Genomic DNA, 17,923 nt, shown 5'->3' on the forward strand with positions numbered 1-17,923 from the left:
TGTGCAATGGAATTGCACAGTGGCCCTGAAACTCCTCTTCTTGGGTCCCCTGCTGGCACACCTGGCTCCTCCCCTCCTGGCAAGTGCCTCCATAAGAAGCCTCTTTCTATGGGGGCACTTGTGCAGGCTCACTCCCTAGCCGCACTGCCTATGTCCATAGACATAGACAGTGGGACTTGGCCCCACCCCCTGCTCTCTCATCACTGGCTTTGACAGAAAGCAGCAGGAGCCAATGGCTTCCGCTGCCTCAGCAAAGCCGATGAGACCAGGAGGTGAGGGGAGAGAAGAGCTGCAGGCAGGCACAACACTGGGTCGAATGAAGGCTCAGGTAAGTAAAAGAGGGGGTTAGAAGGAATACTGATGCCAAAACATTTTTTATCTTAATGCAAGAAATGCATTGAGATAAAAATTTAGGTTTTAGAACCACTTTAAGAGTATATACAGTATATAACCTATGTTGACTATAGTGCACATATAGTTTGGTAGAAACTGCCTATGAGTGGCTGAGTGCCGCTGAGCCTGACACTATTTTGTTCCGGGTGCGAGACAGGAAGGTCTTGTCTCACACCCAGAATGCAATACTGTATGTAGCTGGGACTGCATACAGTATATACAGCACACAGTGGCAGCACATGTTAGTGAAGGAAATAGTTGCTGTGGACCAGCTTGGCCCAACAAACTTTATAGAGGGAAAGTAAACCTAGGCATCCTCTTTTTAATATGTGATATGTGTCTGGGTTGAGTTGTTCATTTACTTTTAGCTTGGAATAGCGTGCAATTTAGTAAACTAGAAAACACAAACTATATGTTGTATTTTCAAATGTGTCTTCTCCATTCCTCTTTCTCCCTCCAAGCCGGTGTGCTCCTACTGGTGAAGAATTACACAGGTGATCGCCTGAACTTTGGCTTGGCTTTAGAGCGTGCACTTCAGGAAGGTATTGAAGTGGAGATGGTAGTGATTGCAGATGACTGTGCTTTCATCTCGCCAAGCAAGGCTGGAAGGCGGGGCCTGTGTGGAATTGTCCTGATTCATAAAGTAAGATTAACTAATTTTTGACTTGTAGTTTGACAACATGAACTGGTGACAAGTATTGTTCAGTATAGCAGACATACAAATAATTGCATAACCAGAGAGGTGTAGAGGTTGTTGCACATGTGTATAAATGGAGCACTAGCTAATATGAGATTAGCAAACACAAGTGGAAGCAACTTTTTAGGTATTATGTTAGCATGTTTTGTTTTTAATTTAGATTGCTGGAGCCCTGGCTGAAGAAGGAAAAAGTTTGAAAGAAATTGCTTCATTTGTCAGACAAGCTGCAACTGGAATTGGTGAGCAAAACAACATACTCTCCCTAAACTTCTGTGATGGACCAGCTACACAAATGTAAATGATACATTTCATTAAAATGTTTTTGTTTTTAAATTGGCACCAGGGAAATACAATGAATGAAAATTGTCCCTTGTGGTGAAGATTCCTATGGTGCTTGAAATCTTCATTCCTCTGCAGCTGTCATCTTCTGGTGCTGTGGAGGTTAATAAAAGCCAGTGTACCTGTAACAGGTACTCTTCAAAAGTGTTGACTATGTCTGTCCTTTTCGCACGCTTGCTCCATTCAAAGAAGCCATACTATCAGGTTCAACAATGTAAAGTAGTCTATGAATGGTGGAGGTGAACCTTTCATTCATCCAACTGTCCTCCATTCATAGAGCGCTTCTTATTGTGGAAGTCAATAGTACAGCTTTCTTTGATTGTAAGTGCTACACTGGTACAGATTCAGTTTTTAACTGGGACTCTGAGAGATTTATCCATTTCCTGTCCTGTTGACATTTTTACTAGACCGGAAATAAGGGTAAATCTGCATCTGGGACACAGACAGAGATAAAAATGTAGCATTACCTCTGTACTAAAGAATAGATTTTTATTTCTGTGTTGCTGTCATGCCACGTACACACGACCGGACTTTCCGATGGACTTTCGGCAGAGCTCCGACGGACTTAACAAATGGACTTGGCCATACCCGAACGAACTAAGTCCATTTGGAAGTCTGTTCATTTTGAACATGATGACGTAAGGCGGGACTAAAAAAGGAAGTTCAGTAGCCAATAGCTTCCCTTACGTCGTATTTGGTCTGTTGGACCAGCATACAGACAAACGGTTTTCCGTCGGACAGATTTGAAACATGTTCTATTTCTAGGTCCGTTGGACTTTTAAATGAAAAACGATCGGATTGTCCAGACTGATTCCATCGCACCTAGTCTGCCGGAAAGTCCGGTCGTGTGTAAGCTGCATTAGTTTTTTTCCTCACTTTTTGTGTTGTCAAAATTTTCAGCATGACGGGAAGTGAGAATACATTTTCAAACAGAACCTCCTATAGCAAAAAAAATACATTCTGGTGACCCCCCCCCCTCCATCCTGTTTTTTTTGTACTATATTGGCATATAGTCGTATGATCTCTGCTAAATGGGCTGGGAACTGACCTAGACATGTGATAACCTAAAAAGCCTTTTTGGTTTCCTGAATTTCTGCTGTATAGGTATCTATTACAGGGAATTCTTTTTCAATATTCATTTTAGGATGAGTCAGGTTATGTTTTCACAAAGGATCTTTCTCTTTGCTTCAAAAAATTGCTGTATCCAATATGTGTCACAAGGTGGTGCTGTAGCATCTATACCAGAGCTAGCATGTACTATGAGACCTTGCTTATATCAGTTGTATGTTATTAGCTGGCATTTCATGATGGTAAAAACCTAACATTTTGTTTCTTGGCATTCACCTTTTATTAGTCTCTCCTATGTTCTAGGTACCTTGGGTGTCAGTCTATCTCCATGCAGTGTGCCAGGATCAGGGCCTACTTTTCAACTTGCAGCAGATGAGTTTGAATTGGGATTAGGTAAGAAAATACTTTTCATTAATATTTTTGGGGAAATTAGGCAGTGGTCCTACACAGTTGGGTTACAATGCTGGATTTCATTTTTGGCGATTGGTGACTGATAAGGATGAGCTCCGCTTGCACGCCGAAGCTCATTCCTAGGGACTGAGTAAACATTGCTAGTGGAAAATGGAAAACAGAGTGCATATAAGCTACTATGGGGAGATGATATTTTAACGTGTTTAACTTACCTGCCCTGTGCAATGGTTTTGCCCAGGAAAGAGGGGGACAGCGGCCAGAGTGCACATCACTGGATCGGGATGGAGCTTAGGTAACTATAAGGGGGGACTTGGGGGATCCTGCTCAGAGTGGGGCATGTCTGTGCTGGGAAGCTGTCATAAATATGACAGCTTCTCACATATGGCTCATTTTGTTGCTATAAAGCCTAGCAACCAGTGATTCATTCCCAGCCAAATTCAGCGGCCAGCCAGGAGATTCCCCAGCTGAAAGCTGAAGGTAGACACAGGGGCATGGATGCTGGCTGGTGTCATTACCCAGCTGAATGGAGCTGGGAAGGAGTCATTGGTTGGCTGGGGGAAGAAGGTGCTAAGCCTGCACTAAGCATGGAGAGGGTCCAGTGTCCAACAGGTATATGAATTTGTTGGAGGCACCAACATTTGTGGTGTGGAGGCACAACCATATTCTAAAGGGTGTCACTTTTTATCAATTCCAGGGTATATGGTTTTAAAAAGATATATGCAAAAACATAACATCTCTTCTTTAAAAGTTTAAAGGGTGAAGGGAAAAATTATGTATCTCTATTCCAAACATCTTTGTGTAGCAAGAATCCCCTTGCTAAGAACCAAGTAAGCCTTTCTCTTATCAAAGGCCCGCAAAATATATCAATATTAAGACTAGTCACAGTACCAGAAATACCAGGTGTAAACTGAAGAAACGCTGCTAATGAACATAATTATTGTGGTGCCAGCCATTGGAAATGATAGAGCATGTATGACCAATTAGGCCCCTTTCACACTTGTGTGACCTGAAAGTCGTGCAATTTTGCCATCGTTTTCTGACGTGACTTGAAGCAATGCCTGTGTAATGTTGAGGTCTAGGAACCTCAAGTCGCCTCAAAGTCCGACCAAAGTAGTGCACACATATGAATGGTACTCATTGAAAATCATGGGGTATGACTTGTCATGCGACTCTGCAGTCCCAAGTCGTACAAGTGTGAAAGGGGCCTTATGGTCCATTGTTCCATTGAAATAAAAACTGATGCATTTATACGTAGTTAGACCGTCGTTTTGCAGGCACTATAGCATTAGAAATAGTGCCTACAATCCGCCCTAAAAAAGCTGCACCATTGTTTGTAGTGTGAAAGCCCGAGGGCTTTCACACTACAGCGGTGCACTGGCAGGACGTCAGGGAAAAGTCCTGCCAGCAGCTTCTTTGGAGCGGTGAAGGAGCTGTGTGTTTACTGCTCCTCCACCGCTGCTCCCCATTGAAATGAGTGCGGCAGCGCTGTAATACTGCTGGCAAAACGCCGCTATTGCGGCATATTGCTGGCCGTTTTAACCCTTTCTCGGCCACTAGCGGGGGGTAAAAGCGCCCCCCTAGCGGCCGAAATGCGCCAAAAATCCGGTGGTAAAACGCTATGGGCGGTGTGGTGTGAAAGGGGTCTTATGTTTTTTTTGTTTTTTTTTTTAAACTGCCACTAACATACATTTAAATTATCTATACCTGCTGAACACAGCAGGTTATGTCATATTGGCAGTTAAAACCGACTCAGGAAAGTACTTTTGCCTTCAGTCAAATCGACACGTATCTGCAGTGTATCTGATTCCTAGTGAACTGATTGGCTCTTTTCCATAGTTCTGGTAATAGAATTTTTGTTTAAATGTATATTTATTCATGTCTGTTTTTGAATTCATGGCTGGAGTTTTGTTGTTTGTGCAGGTATACATGGCGAGGCTGGGGTACAAAGATACAAGGTGTGTACAATAGGTGTCCTCCTTCTTGTTTATATGTGTCATTATACAGGAATTGTTAATAATTAAAAACCAGCTCAAAACAAAAATATTTTTTGTATTTTTGGCTGTGGAGTGATTAGGAAAAGAAAAAAAAAGGAAAAAAAAAAAAAAAAAATATATATATATATATAATATATAAAAATTTTGCGGTCTGTCTTATCTGCCAGGTTTTAGCCAGAATGGGAAATGAGGGAAAATCTCCCCATTGCCTGGATTTCAACACTAAATGCAAAACTTTTGTTTTAGTTTTTGGATAGGGTGGAGTGGTATTAGACCCCCTGTCGTGTTTTTATTGTTGTCTGTGTCCCCGTTAAGGAGATTCATTTGTCTTGTTTACCATTATCAGTGAAAGTAAAGGAAAATCCCACATTTGGGGCTGCCCCCATAAAAGTAGTAGGGAGAAAATTTTCTATTGGGGACACTAGTTCTGGTGACCATGGGGTCCCCAAGGAGTTCCCTAATTTGCAGGGTTTTCCTCTCACTTCCTGTTTGGCTATCGGACAGGAGTTTTGCCTATGGTTCTACTTTTACACCAACTGGTGTAGTATGTTAAGAGGAAACTTCAGTGAATGCTAATTCTGTTGTAACATTTGCCTGAAAATGTTCTGTTCTGTCGTTTTATTATCGTATTTCATCTCCAGAATAATAAATGCTTTCTCTGCTAGTCATTGATATTATGTATTATTATATCAGATAATGGGGTTATCATTCACTGCTTTCAGTGAATCTAAACCCAAAAACACAGGACATGTAGAAAATGTAAAGAAATGTAATATATTTAAGCTTACAGCCTTGGGTTCGTTATTATTATTTTTTTTTATCGCTGGATCATCCTGCCGGTAACCCATTCCTGTCTTGTGTTGAGAGTTCTTACTCATTGAATGTTATCTATGGAGAAGCAGGGCTGTCACCCTAGTACAGGAAGTGTGCTTGGACCACAGAATATCTCTCCCTTTCTCCATCTGATAACAAAGTGAAAAGCTTTCTGTAGTCCATAGAAGAGAATTTAACAGGCTCATAACTCTGCTTGGGTATTCGGGAAGTTAGGCAATTACTGGATTTCAGGTAGAATGAACAGTTCTTTTTTTTTTTGTATTTGCAGAGTTTATTTTTCTAACATATTTAGGCCCTGTAAACACAGTACTTTTCTTTTTTTTTTTTTTTATCTCCCCTGGATGCCTTTGCTTCAGGAGAGGGAGACGCAGCTTAAAAAACACACCTAAAGCTGAGTTTTGCATGAGCGTTTATGCACGTTTGTTAAAGTGTTTGGCATTAATGCATTCTATTGGTCAGAATATAAATATATTCTGGCCATTAGAATGCATTTAGCAACAAGCACGCCTAAACACATCTAACATTAATGTATGTCTATGCACAATTATTTATTTATTTTTATTTAGAGGATTTGTATCAGTTAACAAAAGAATACATAACTGTATACATGAGTCTGACAATTGTTCTTAATTATTTGCAAGGCAAATTTGCAAAAAAGAAAAGAACCCAGAAAAATCACAGATGGGTACATTATTAATTATAACTACACAAGGTGATAGGATTCAGTTGAAAGTGAACAGTAAAGTATATATAAATGTACAGATGTCAGATAAGGCTATATGTGCCTTAATCTGTGCATATCCAAGTTTATTTATTTTTTCCCCTGTTAGTATAATAGAGAGAATAAGAAAAAGAAAGAAGAGAGCAGAGAAGGTCACCCGCTGGGGGAGCCTCTAGACCTGTGATGGCAAACCTTGGCACCCCAGATGTTTTGGCACTACATTTCCCATAAAGCTCAACCACACTGCACAGTGCATGAGCATCATGGGAAATGTAGTTCAAAAACATCTGGGGTGCCAAGGTTCGTCATCACTGCTCTAGACCATGACGCAATGAAGAGCAAGGGCCCAGACACTGTTTGTATTAAACATATTGCAGGTATTCATCAGAGAAGTGAAAGAGATTCCAGTAGAACCATCTGGTCTTGTGTTCCTCGGTTTTGTCATGAAGGGCAGAGGTAAGGTCTTCCAGTTGCTCGATATCATTCACCCTTGTGAGCCATTGTGTGACTGTTGGCACAGATCGTTGTTTCCACATACCAGGGATGCAAGTTTGAGCTGCGCTTAACAGGTGCTTCAGTAAAGATTTGTAGTAACGCTTCTTTGATAGTGGTGCGAGTTTAAGCAGTATTGCAGCTGGGTCATGCAGTAGAGAAATGTCGGTAAATTTTTGGATAAGTCTTAGCACAGGTTGCCAGAAAGTGCAAAGCTCAGGACCCTCCCAGAAAATGTGTAAGAGAGTGCCTTCAGATGAGCCACATCAACATTGATCGCTTTGTTGAGGAAACAACTTGGCAAAGACCCGACGGAGTTCTATACCAATGTGTCATTATCTTGTATGTATTTTCCTGGTGTCTGCTGCACAGGGAAGATTTATGTGCAAAAAAGAGTTTACGCTCCTTTTGTGGGCCAGAGAAAGTCACCCCTAGCTCCCTTTTCTATTTAACAAGGAAGGAGGGGTCAGAGCAGGCATGAAGTTCCAGAAGGTATTTGTAAGAAGTAGAAAGATCGTCAAATCGGGTCCTTTGCCAGGAATTCTCTAGGGAACAGTGTATGTTTAGGTAAAGATTCCAAGAAATGGGACAACCGAAGTGCCCTCCATTAAGGCTGAAAAGAAGTGGACGAACTGGGGAACAAAGTCCTCGTCGCAAGCCAGCCATTGGCACCTAGGAGTTGAGAGGCACGCATTGGGCCTTAAGGTGATAATGAGCTGAAGTGCGGGTAGAAATCTTGGATGTCATATTATCGGTGTCATAGGAGAAGGGAAGCTCTCCATTGAAGTTTTAAAAAATTTAAAAAACCTACCTATTTTGGCTAAGATAGGACCTATTAGTGGGTGACTGGTAAGGTGAGATACGTATTGTTTACCTGCCCATGGCAGCCCTGCAAGTAGTGCGCCCGCTGCTTCCTGTTCCAACATGACCTATAGTTTAAGATTCTGGTGTCTACACCATTCCACTACTCTAGTCATCTGGACTGGCTTGTAGTATAGTCAGGGGTCAGGAAAGCCTATGCCACCTTTTAGTTTGGGCCGAAGTAACAGATATCTGCTGAGGCAGGGGTGTATACAGTGCCACACAAACTGTATGAAAGCTGAACGCAGTGTTAGTGAAAGAAAGCTTGAGTGGTAAGGCCTGTAGCAAGTATAGCAACCTGGGCATAACATTCATCTTCAATACGTTGTCTATGCACGTTTATATTGTTTTTCACCCAGACACTCTGCTTCTGAATGTGTAAAGCCCCATACACACTATTAGATTTTCTGCAGCTTTTTGCCTTGAGATTTACCAAAACCATGTAATATGAGGTTGAACCTTAAGAGTTTCAACTTGTATGCAATCAGGCAGTTTGCACTACATGATTTTGGTAAATCTGAAGACAAAAAGCTGCATAAAATCTAATAGTGTGTATCGGGTCTATGTGATAGGGATTTTTTTCTGCCTGTGAATGCTTATGTGTACATGGACATATATGCTAACACGGAGAGGTGTTTAGAGGCAGAAAAAAATAAAATGTCAAACATGTCCTGTGTGCATGAGGCCTTAATGATGGTATAGCCTTTCAGACTTTCTAACCTGACGCGTAGGTAGGAAGCGGAGCCTGCATTTATAATAGGGAAATATGGCTGCCCCATATCCATTTATTTACAAAATGTGCACAGTTTTTCAACTGTAACAATTGTAGATATAATTATTTATATTGGGTTGCACATTTTCACATATCTAAAAACCGTAAAAAGACCACAGTTTGTTTTCCTTTTAATATGTGTTTGAGTTTGTGCTCAGACTGTTCTGCTGAATGGGATGTAAAGCAGACCTATTCAGAGGGATAGCTAGTAGTACTTGATAAACCCTACACAGTAAACAGAAAATGGGTCTTGTAGATTGCTCTAGCTCAGGGATATGTAATTAGTGTCATGCTTGTGGCTGTCAGTCTTGCTATGTCTCATGGGACTTGTAGTTCTGCAACAGCTGGAGGTCCGCTAATTGCATATCCCTGCTCTAGCTCATACAGGCAAAGTTCAGACTGCCTCCTAAATGGCCATCAATACGAATCCTGACATCGGCTGGTTTCCTTAGTCTCATTCTGGCTCTAGCAGTCAACAGTCTTAGCAACTTGGAAACATCTGACAAAATACATGGCTATATATACAAAGTAAAAAAATATATATATATCTAATTGAGATCATTGGTTTCTCCACCATTATTTTGTCTTTCTTTAACAGATGATGTCTTGTGATGAGGTTGTAAGGATTATGATAGATCACATGACCAATGAAGCCAGCAAATCAAGAGTGGTTTTGCACCCAGGTGAGTATGAGCAAGGAGCTGGCCTTGTATTGTACCCTCACTCTATGGTCAACCAGAGATCTACATATAGAATGGTATCTTCTACTCTTTAGATTCTTTTTGAAGCAGAGCTAAACCCATCAATTTAACTGTCGCCCATAACAATTACATTCAAGGCATGCCTAGAATGATAACTGTTAGTTACTAGTGTGCTTACGTTAGCTCTCACCTGAGCTGTCAAACCATCAAATGGCTGGTATCATAGCTGATCATATGTGCAACATCATCAAACAGAGAGTAAAATTGCAGCTTCGTTGGTTGTAAAGGTTTAGTTCTGCTTTATCATCACTATACAGTGAACTATATACTATGGTAATTTAGTAAAGGCCTGGAAACCAAGTATGTAGAACCAGTGAGGACATCACTGCATTTGCTTTAGTCAACGTGGACCCTGCAGTAAAATTCAAGATCCACTCACACTTTCTGGTGTGTAGGTGTACCTGAAAAGAAAAAAGTTAGATTTTATACTTACCTTTACATTCCTTTACAGACATATAATCACACACATGGGTTGGACTTGATGGACTTGTGTCTTTTTTCAACCTCACCTACTATGTAACTATATAAGTGAGTGAACTGCAAATGAAGTAAAGGGCATCTTTACACTATGTACTGTAATGGAAAGAAACAACAAACAGTTGTGTTTGCTGACTTTGTAGAGGCGCCGATGCTGAACATTTTTTATTTTTTCATCAAGTAATTTTTTATTGAAAATATTTTTGTCAGTTGTACAACAAAGAAACAAGATGTACAGTGGCTCAAACCAGTGACCAATCTTATTTATTTAACATACTAAAAAGTTAAATTAAAGATGATCACAATATCTGTGTGCATTTCTTCTTTGATAGCTTTTTGTATTTTTTAGGTGACTCCGTTATCATAATTGTGAATAATTTGGGAGGCTTATCTTGTCTGGAGTTGCAGATTGTAGCCAGTACAGTTGTACACCTACTGGGTTAGTAAAAGTAATATTTGATTTTCTTGTTTAAAAAAAAGTAATATTTGACCTATCTGATCGTTCTATCAGTAAAGTACTTCCATGATTCTATTTGAGATTGAGCCTTTCTTTTTAGAGAGTCGGGGGCTGCGGATAGAACGAGCAATGACTGGAGCTTTCATGACTGCTCTTGAAATGAGTGGCGTCTCTCTCACCATAATGAAGACGACAGCAGAGCTTGTGCGGCTCTTTGGTAATAACAGGAATCTGTGTGTATTTTGTTAGCATTGATTATAGTCCCAGAGTGACACAGATCTTCTATTTCACCTGATTGTCTAATTCCCCTTTTTGTACTCTGTTTTTACAGATAAAGATACATCTGCTCATGCATGGCCCCGTGTCCAATGTGTTCCAGTAACAGGTCAGACGCGCACTATCCAGTGTGCTCCTGAAAATGCTCTGCCTGAAAGAACAGAGCCCATTGGTGCGTAAAGCTGCATGTTGTGTTTAGAGTGGACCCCTGTATTAATCTATGTACACATAATTTAAAATAATAATTGCATAAGGAGGATAAGTATCAAAAAATGCTATGATGATACTGAACTCTTTACCAGATTTTCTAAAGATCTGTGTAAAATGCACTTCACTGATATTAACCAGTAGTTTGGCTGACTAGAGACCTCCCTGTCATGCTCAAAGTGATATTAAAGGTTCCGATTTTATTTTTCTAAAACAACAAAATATCATACTTACCTGCTCTATGCAATGGTTGATTTTGCTAAGAGCAGCCCAGTTTCTTCTCTTACGGGGTCCCCCACCGTCGCGACCCCTGCGGGCTCGATCCCAAGCCGCACTTGGCACGTACAATGCTACTCAGCCCTGTCCCCTGCTCCCTTGTCACTGAATTAGATTGGTAGTAGTAGTAGCAAATGGCTCCTGCTGCGAGGAAAGTGAGGAAAGAAATTGAGGGCAGCACCACTGGACCGAGTTTGGGTTCAGGTATTTGGGGGGGGGGGGGGGCTGCTTCTAAAAAGGTTTTTTACCTTAATGCAGAGAATGCATTAAGGTAGAAAAACCTTTAGCCTTCAGAACCACTTCAAGCTCACCATACATATTACAGTCTGACTGTACAATCAACGTTGGGTTTACCAAAACTATATAATATAAGCATCAAAACTATATAATATAAGCATCTGGTAGAAAAAAAAAGATTTTTTATTTTATTTTTTAGACCAATTTGTAATGTGTGGTGAGCTTAAAAAAAGCAGAGTTCCACCCAAAAGTGGAACTTTTGCTTTAAGGCCTCCTCCCCAGCTCCTGTTTGTGAAACAGAGCTTTTGGGAGGAGGGGGGGGGGGTACCGGATTTTGTCAGGTACCTGAACCCACTTTCGTTCCGGTCGCCTAGGCGATAGGAAGTGGAAGTTCTCCCTCCCATAGTCTTCTGGGACATATCACAGATTCTAGAAGACTTCAGGACCAGTCACAGAGTGCAGTGGGCACCTGACTCTGAAGCCGCAAGCTTTCACAGCCAGGTGCCCATATTAGAGATGACTGTTGCTATCAAATCCCCTCTCAAGCATCTCTACTCCTGGGAGAACAAATTTAGAGCTTGTAGTCGTTCCTCATAATTGAGGTCCTCCAGTCCCCATATTCATTTAGTTGCCCTTCTCAGGATGTGATGGAACTGGAGAGAATCCATTCTGTTCCAGCACAAAATATGACTGGAACTCCGCTTTAAGAGTGAAGGGAGAACCTACCGGTAGAGTTGATGACTGCAGAAAAGTTACAAAAGTAATCCATTAAAAGACTGATCATTACAAATACTGTGAAGTATTTTTTTTTTTGCATTGGCCTTTCTTTTTGTTGTTTATTACTATTCTATTTTCTGAAATAGCACAGTATTGTGCCTTTATAATGTTACTAAAATACAGTATTTTCTTGTATGTTAGCCATTAATGTGCAGGTCTACCAGCGTGTGTTGAAGCATGTGTGCAGTTCCCTACTGGCGCTAAAAGATGAGTTGAATGATTTAGACCGAGCTTCTGGTGATGGCGATTGTGGAAACACACATGCACGGGCAGCGCAGGGTGGGTATTGCTGTATAATATGGATTTGACATGGATTTGGCATACAAAATGCTAAAATGTGGAATCTTTGCAGCTATCGGTGAGTGGATACACAGCGGAAATCTTCCCTCTCAGCCATCGCGCCTCCTTTCTGCTTTGTCAAATGTATTGTTGGAGAAGATGGGTGGCACATCTGGTGCGGTAAGATCAAACTGAATTAGGAATGTTTACAAAGATACCAATTTGTGCCGTGTCTACTACTATTTTAGGTTAAAGCTGAGTTCTGGCCACCAAATTTTTTTTTCCCAGGTATATGAAGCCCAATTGCAACCTCTTCCCGGATAACCAATCGAGAGGTGCATGCTGGGTAACCGTCCCTTTGTTCAGTCTTCATTCCCTAGTGCCAGCATCTGAACTGTGGGCACCCGGCTGTGACAGCTTGCAGCTTCACAATCGGGTGCCCACTGTGCATGCACAAACCATCCTGTGCATTTTGAATGGTCCCATAGTCTTCTGGGACCTGTGACATGTCCCAGATGACTGCCGGGAGGAAGGGGGAGAGGAAACCAGGTACCCTCCCCCAAACGAGGAGGGGGGGAGGAAGCCTTAAAGTGGAACTTCCTCTTCCAGGTAGAGATCTGCTTTAAGCTGTTTGAGAGAAATGCATTAGGGGGTGGACCTAAGGTGGAAGGATGCAATGTATGATGTTCGTTATTACCTTGTCTGGTTCTTATGACACCCCTTGTCAAAATGCTAAGTAGATGTAGAGATAAGTGCAGCTAGATCTACATGCAAATTTGAACTTTTCCTGAAGATGTCAAGTGTGGTCTATCCGCCTCTTGTCCCACCAAGCTTGGTTGGCAGTCTAATTTTACATATAGAGTACCTAAAGAGGCAGAAGAGCGACAGACCTTATCAGTAAAAAAAAATAACTGAAATTCTGTACACGTGAGCTTACACCAGAATAAGGACCCTCTCTCTGCCCCAGAAGATTGAGTGTTCAGGAACTATCTGCCACATTGTGGATGAAACAAGTTAGTTTCCATTCACCACTTCTTTAACACATTAGAAATCAAAAGAGAAAATGTGATAAATAGCTGATGTTATATTTCATTCCCACAAGTTTTATTTGGCCATGGCAGAAAAATTGTAGTTTTATAATTTTTGAACTGATTAGTAACAATTGTCTATATTTGAGATGTGAAATTCTAGATTTCATCATGCATGTAGATGTGTAATAACTAAAATGTCATTTGTTCCTTTAGCTGTATAGTCTGTTTTTGATGGCTGCAACTAGGCCTTTGGAGAATGACTCGGGAGCAGAGGCCTGGGCAGCTGCAATGGATGCTGGGATTGAAGCCATGAAAAGGTAAAAGGCAAAAACTGCAGGGAGGAAATATCTGAAGAGACAATTGTAAGTGTGTCAGAGTCATGGTTTGTGTGCTTTAAAAATCGGTCATACACAGCAGCTGTAGGTGTTAGTTCCCAGGGACTTCATCAGCTCTCACATTCATTGTATAGGTCACAAGATCTGAAATAAATGTTATTATTCAGGTCAAGGGCAACTCCCGAGAGTCATTCTTCCTCTCAAAAATTCTGCCCGGTCAATCGCAGAGAGAGGGTGAAATGTGTCAGTGGGTGGAATACTAGTGGTGCTGCACTCGTTGACCTGGCCTAGAGTTTGTGTTAACACTGACAGTTCCATGTGCAATGCCATTGCACTTGTACTTCAGACCTGTATGTCAAAGACTGGTATATGTACACAATTTTTTCCAGGACACCTAGCATACAAACCTGCCACCCCCCCCCCCCCCCCCCCACTTCTTCTTTTTTTTTTTTGTACTTACAACAGGTCACCTACTCTAAGCTGCAGTAAATTATTAAACCCTAAAAAGGAAATGGCGCTAATACAACCTTAGTACCATACGTTAAAATCAACTAAAAAACATGGTATATGCCACACCATAAAATGTGATCTTCCTAAATTCTAGTGAGTGATTTTCCAGTAAAGCACCAAATGCCGCCACCACCACTGTGGCTTTCCTGAAGATGCGGTTTATGTGAAACTAGATGGAAGCCTCGGGGGCATCATCACTTCCAGCTTACTTCTGACGTCATGTCCAAACTGAACTTCCTGGTGGTGGAACGCACGCCGATCCCGGGAGGGAGAAATGGTGGTATTTAGACCATTAAAGCTGTATACATTTGTGCAGAGTCAGAGCATAGTTGCATGTACTGTAAGAGCCCTTTCACACTGGGTTGGTGCAGGCGTTGTCTGTACAGCGCCCTTTTAGCGGCGCTTTACCGCTGTTATAACGGTGCTTTTTGGCCGCTAGCAGAGCGCTTTTAACCCCCGCTAGCGGCCAAAGAAATAAGTGCAATACTCTGTTATCTCAAAATCTAGTGCAATAGAATACTATACCATCAATTTTCTTCAGCTTACTTTATTGTGGTCCTCTCCTTTTGCAGGGAGAATGACAGATAAAGGACAATATTGGAAGATCTGATGGTGAGTTGGATTTGGATGGGTCATCAAATATCCCAAAGTTCTTATTGACCTTCATTCATTTTAGAGGTCACTGGAGTGACAGTGAGTGTTCACTTCTCACAGTGTTGTTGGCTTTTGGTGCTTTACTAGAAGATCACTCACCAGAATTTAAGAAAATCACATTTCATGGTGTGGGATATACCACATTTATTTATGGACTTTTATAGTTGATTTTGACATATGGTAATGAGGTTGTGTTAGAGCCGTTTCCTTTTTTGGGTTTAATGTTATAATAGTATTTCACTTTAAGGAAGGCAGCTTCATATTTCATAGGGGAGCAGGTGCCTTTGTATGGTTATTATTCTAAGCTGCAGTATACTTATTAGTTTTTCTTTCTGTGCCCACTTAGATATGGAGGAGCAGAGGTTGGAGATAGGACGATGGTAAGTACCTTTTCAGCTTTTATTTCTGGCCATTTGCCTCCCGAATATTTTACGCAGTATGGTTTGTATTGTAGCTAGACTCTCTGTGTGCTGCAAATGGTGTCCTCAAATCACTAAAAGACCCTGGCTCTGATGTAATGGAGACCCTCAGCAATGCAGTGAAGGTAACCTTTATAAGCAGATATACGGTATGTTGAAGAGCAATCTCTGGTAATGTACTGTGGTCACCTAATGACATTCTTTACAGAGAGCTTCTGATGCTGCGGAAGACACAAAACACATGACGGCTGGAGCAGGCAGGGCCAGTTACATCGGATCTTCTACTCTCAACCGACCAGACCCTGGAGCCAAAGCTGCTGCTGCCATCTTGAAGGCTATATGGGAGGGGTTAAAGGAAAATGCTTAGAATATGGTTTTGTTGTCATATTAACATTAATGTGGCTTTTGCTTTTCCTGCTGATTTATCCAGTTCTCCCTTTCATCTTTTCATAGTTAGCAGTTTTTCAACTCTTGCCAAATATTTTTGCTTGATGTTAGAGTAGGAAGAGTTAGAATGTCCGCCTGGTTTTATAACTTTGGTAACATAACTTCCTTTTGCTATGGTGACCTCTCCCAGACCATTGACCAATTGCATATTGTGGTATCTGGGAGTGAATGGAAGAAATCATGTGTGCAAATGCAAGTACATGTTTTCAAAGTTGGTTTAAGGGTGAGTTCTCCCTTTTGACTTTCTTCTGGCTTGAAAATGTATTTGGTCTTTTTTTTTTTTTTTTAGAAGCAAACGAAATGGAGTACCAAATATTTCCACCCATAGTTAAAGTAGAACTTCAGTAGTTTTTTCAACTTTCCATCTATTTAAATCTTCTGCCCTTGTAGTTTTAACCTTGGATCGTAAAATACCTTATACAGCCCACTTTCTATTTCTTGTCTGGTAAAAAGCCTCGGCTTATGACATCATACACCTCTCTCTCCCTCTCTCCTTTTTTTTTTATATATATCACATACATACATGAGAGCGTGAGATTGCCAGTAAGGGGGGGGGGGGTTAGTCATAAGACGACCAATGAGAGCTGCAGGTGTGCCTCTATAAATCCAGGAAGTGAACAGGCAGCAGCTTCAGCTGCCCACAGTTAAAATGGATGCAGTCATACTCGGTGGAGGGAGATTTCTGCAGCATATTTAGCAAGTACAGAATTTCAGTATATATAAAATAATATATATTAATATTATATATCCTATAATAATTTAAAAAATAGCGCAGAAGTCCTTTTTTATATTATTTTTATAGATCTATCACACTATCACTTCAGTAGCCAATATGCAAAGTGGTTGGAGGGAAAATTCAGAATGGCAAAGATGTTTTTATTACAAATTATGTGAGCAGACTGCAGTTCCTCTTTAAAATTTTATCCGAAGTAACACACAATTGATTTGTTTTGTTGCTTTCAAAAAGGATTACAAATCCAAACATTGCAAACTTACACTATGCAAGTGTAAATCACCAGATGTATTGGTATAATTTTGTTGAGGTGGCAACATATATATTAATGACTGTCTGGAAATTGCTCTCTAAATATGCATACTTTTTAATTAGACCCAAATGTATACTTCAGACCAAACTGTGCAGTTGACACTTGTAACATCAGCCAACATAATATTTTCTGCTACATTCCTGACATTATTCCAATAAATAATACTGTTGAAATGTCATGCTGTTGTGATTTATTCATAGAGGGAAAATATATATAAAAAGTGTAATTATTTTATTAACCACTTCCAGGCCAAGGGTGTCATATGACGTCTTTGCTTTTAAATGGGGCTATGTGAAGGATGCCAGCATCCTTCAGATATCATCTTTTAGAGCCAGTGATTCTGTGCACCATGCAGTTCAGCCGCTGAATGAATCCGCCACTGACGGAAGTTGAACATAGAGATTTCCAGTGACCAGATGGTCCCCTGTCATCTCTATGACCTTCGGAGTGGTGTATATGACATCACGTCCGGCCGGCGACAGTAAACAAAGCCAAGAACTTGGCTGGAAAGAAGGATCAATCCTTTTTTTTTTTTTTTTTTTTTTTTTTTATTATTTTTTTTTTTTTTTCTCTCGGTCTTTCCAGCCTGGAGGAGAGATCTGGGGGTCTCCATAAAGAGGACCTGTCATGCACCATTCCGATTAAAAGGGATGTTTTGCATTCTTTGTAAAAGGAATAAAAGTGATCAAAAAAAATGAAAGCGTGTAAAAATGTAAGTAAAGTAAAATAAACAATTAAAAAAAAAAATTCAGTGCCCCTGTGTGCTCGCACACAGATGCGAACACATACTTAAGTCCTGACCACATATGTAAACTGCGTTCAAATCACATGTGTGAGGTATTGCCATGTGCGTAAGAGTAACCATTCTAGCCCAAGACCTCCTCTGTAACTCTAAACTGGTAACCTGTAAAAAAAATTAAAGTGTCGCCTATGGAGATTTTTAAATACCAATTCCACGGGTATGTGCAATTTTAAAGTGTGACATGTTAGCTATAAATTTACACGGCGTAACATCATCTTTCAAATTATACAAAAAAAAATGGGCTAACTTCACAGTTTTTTTTTTTTATTCATGAAAAAAATGAAAAATTCCTGCGTAAATACAGTGTGACGTAAAAAGTTGCAACGATCGCCATTTTATTCCCTACAGTC

The 17,923-nt window shown here is 40.7% G+C and overlaps 1 protein-coding gene across 4 annotated transcripts in view; it reads left to right on the forward strand.

Moving 5' to 3' along the window:
• Nucleotides 1-16,949, forward strand: part of TKFC (triokinase and FMN cyclase) — a 43,620-nt gene extending 26,671 nt beyond the window's left edge. For all 4 annotated transcript variants that reach the window (XM_077460820.1, XM_077460823.1, XM_077460822.1 and 1 more), the window contains 14 exons: nucleotides 855-1,036; nucleotides 1,251-1,329; nucleotides 2,801-2,890; nucleotides 4,829-4,863; nucleotides 9,181-9,265; nucleotides 10,170-10,259; nucleotides 10,378-10,494; nucleotides 10,609-10,725; nucleotides 12,192-12,329; nucleotides 12,403-12,509; nucleotides 13,574-13,677; nucleotides 15,206-15,239; nucleotides 15,314-15,403; nucleotides 15,487-16,949. In XM_077460820.1, coding sequence (XP_077316946.1) covers nucleotides 855-1,036; nucleotides 1,251-1,329; nucleotides 2,801-2,890; nucleotides 4,829-4,863; nucleotides 9,181-9,265; nucleotides 10,170-10,259; nucleotides 10,378-10,494; nucleotides 10,609-10,725; nucleotides 12,192-12,329; nucleotides 12,403-12,509; nucleotides 13,574-13,677; nucleotides 15,206-15,239; nucleotides 15,314-15,403; nucleotides 15,487-15,645 — 1,427 coding nt within the window. In that variant the 3' untranslated portion in view covers nucleotides 15,646-16,949. The remainder of the gene's footprint in view (nucleotides 1-854; nucleotides 1,037-1,250; nucleotides 1,330-2,800; nucleotides 2,891-4,828; nucleotides 4,864-9,180; nucleotides 9,266-10,169; nucleotides 10,260-10,377; nucleotides 10,495-10,608; nucleotides 10,726-12,191; nucleotides 12,330-12,402; nucleotides 12,510-13,573; nucleotides 13,678-15,205; nucleotides 15,240-15,313; nucleotides 15,404-15,486) is intronic.
• Nucleotides 16,950-17,923: the final 974 nt, after the last annotated feature.

Source organism: Lithobates pipiens, unplaced genomic scaffold, assembly GCF_037356315.1.
Source record: "Lithobates pipiens isolate NorthernLeopardFrog02 unplaced genomic scaffold, aLitPip1_a1.2 Scaffold_10, whole genome shotgun sequence".
Taxonomy (NCBI): Eukaryota; Metazoa; Chordata; class Amphibia; order Anura; family Ranidae; genus Lithobates; species Lithobates pipiens.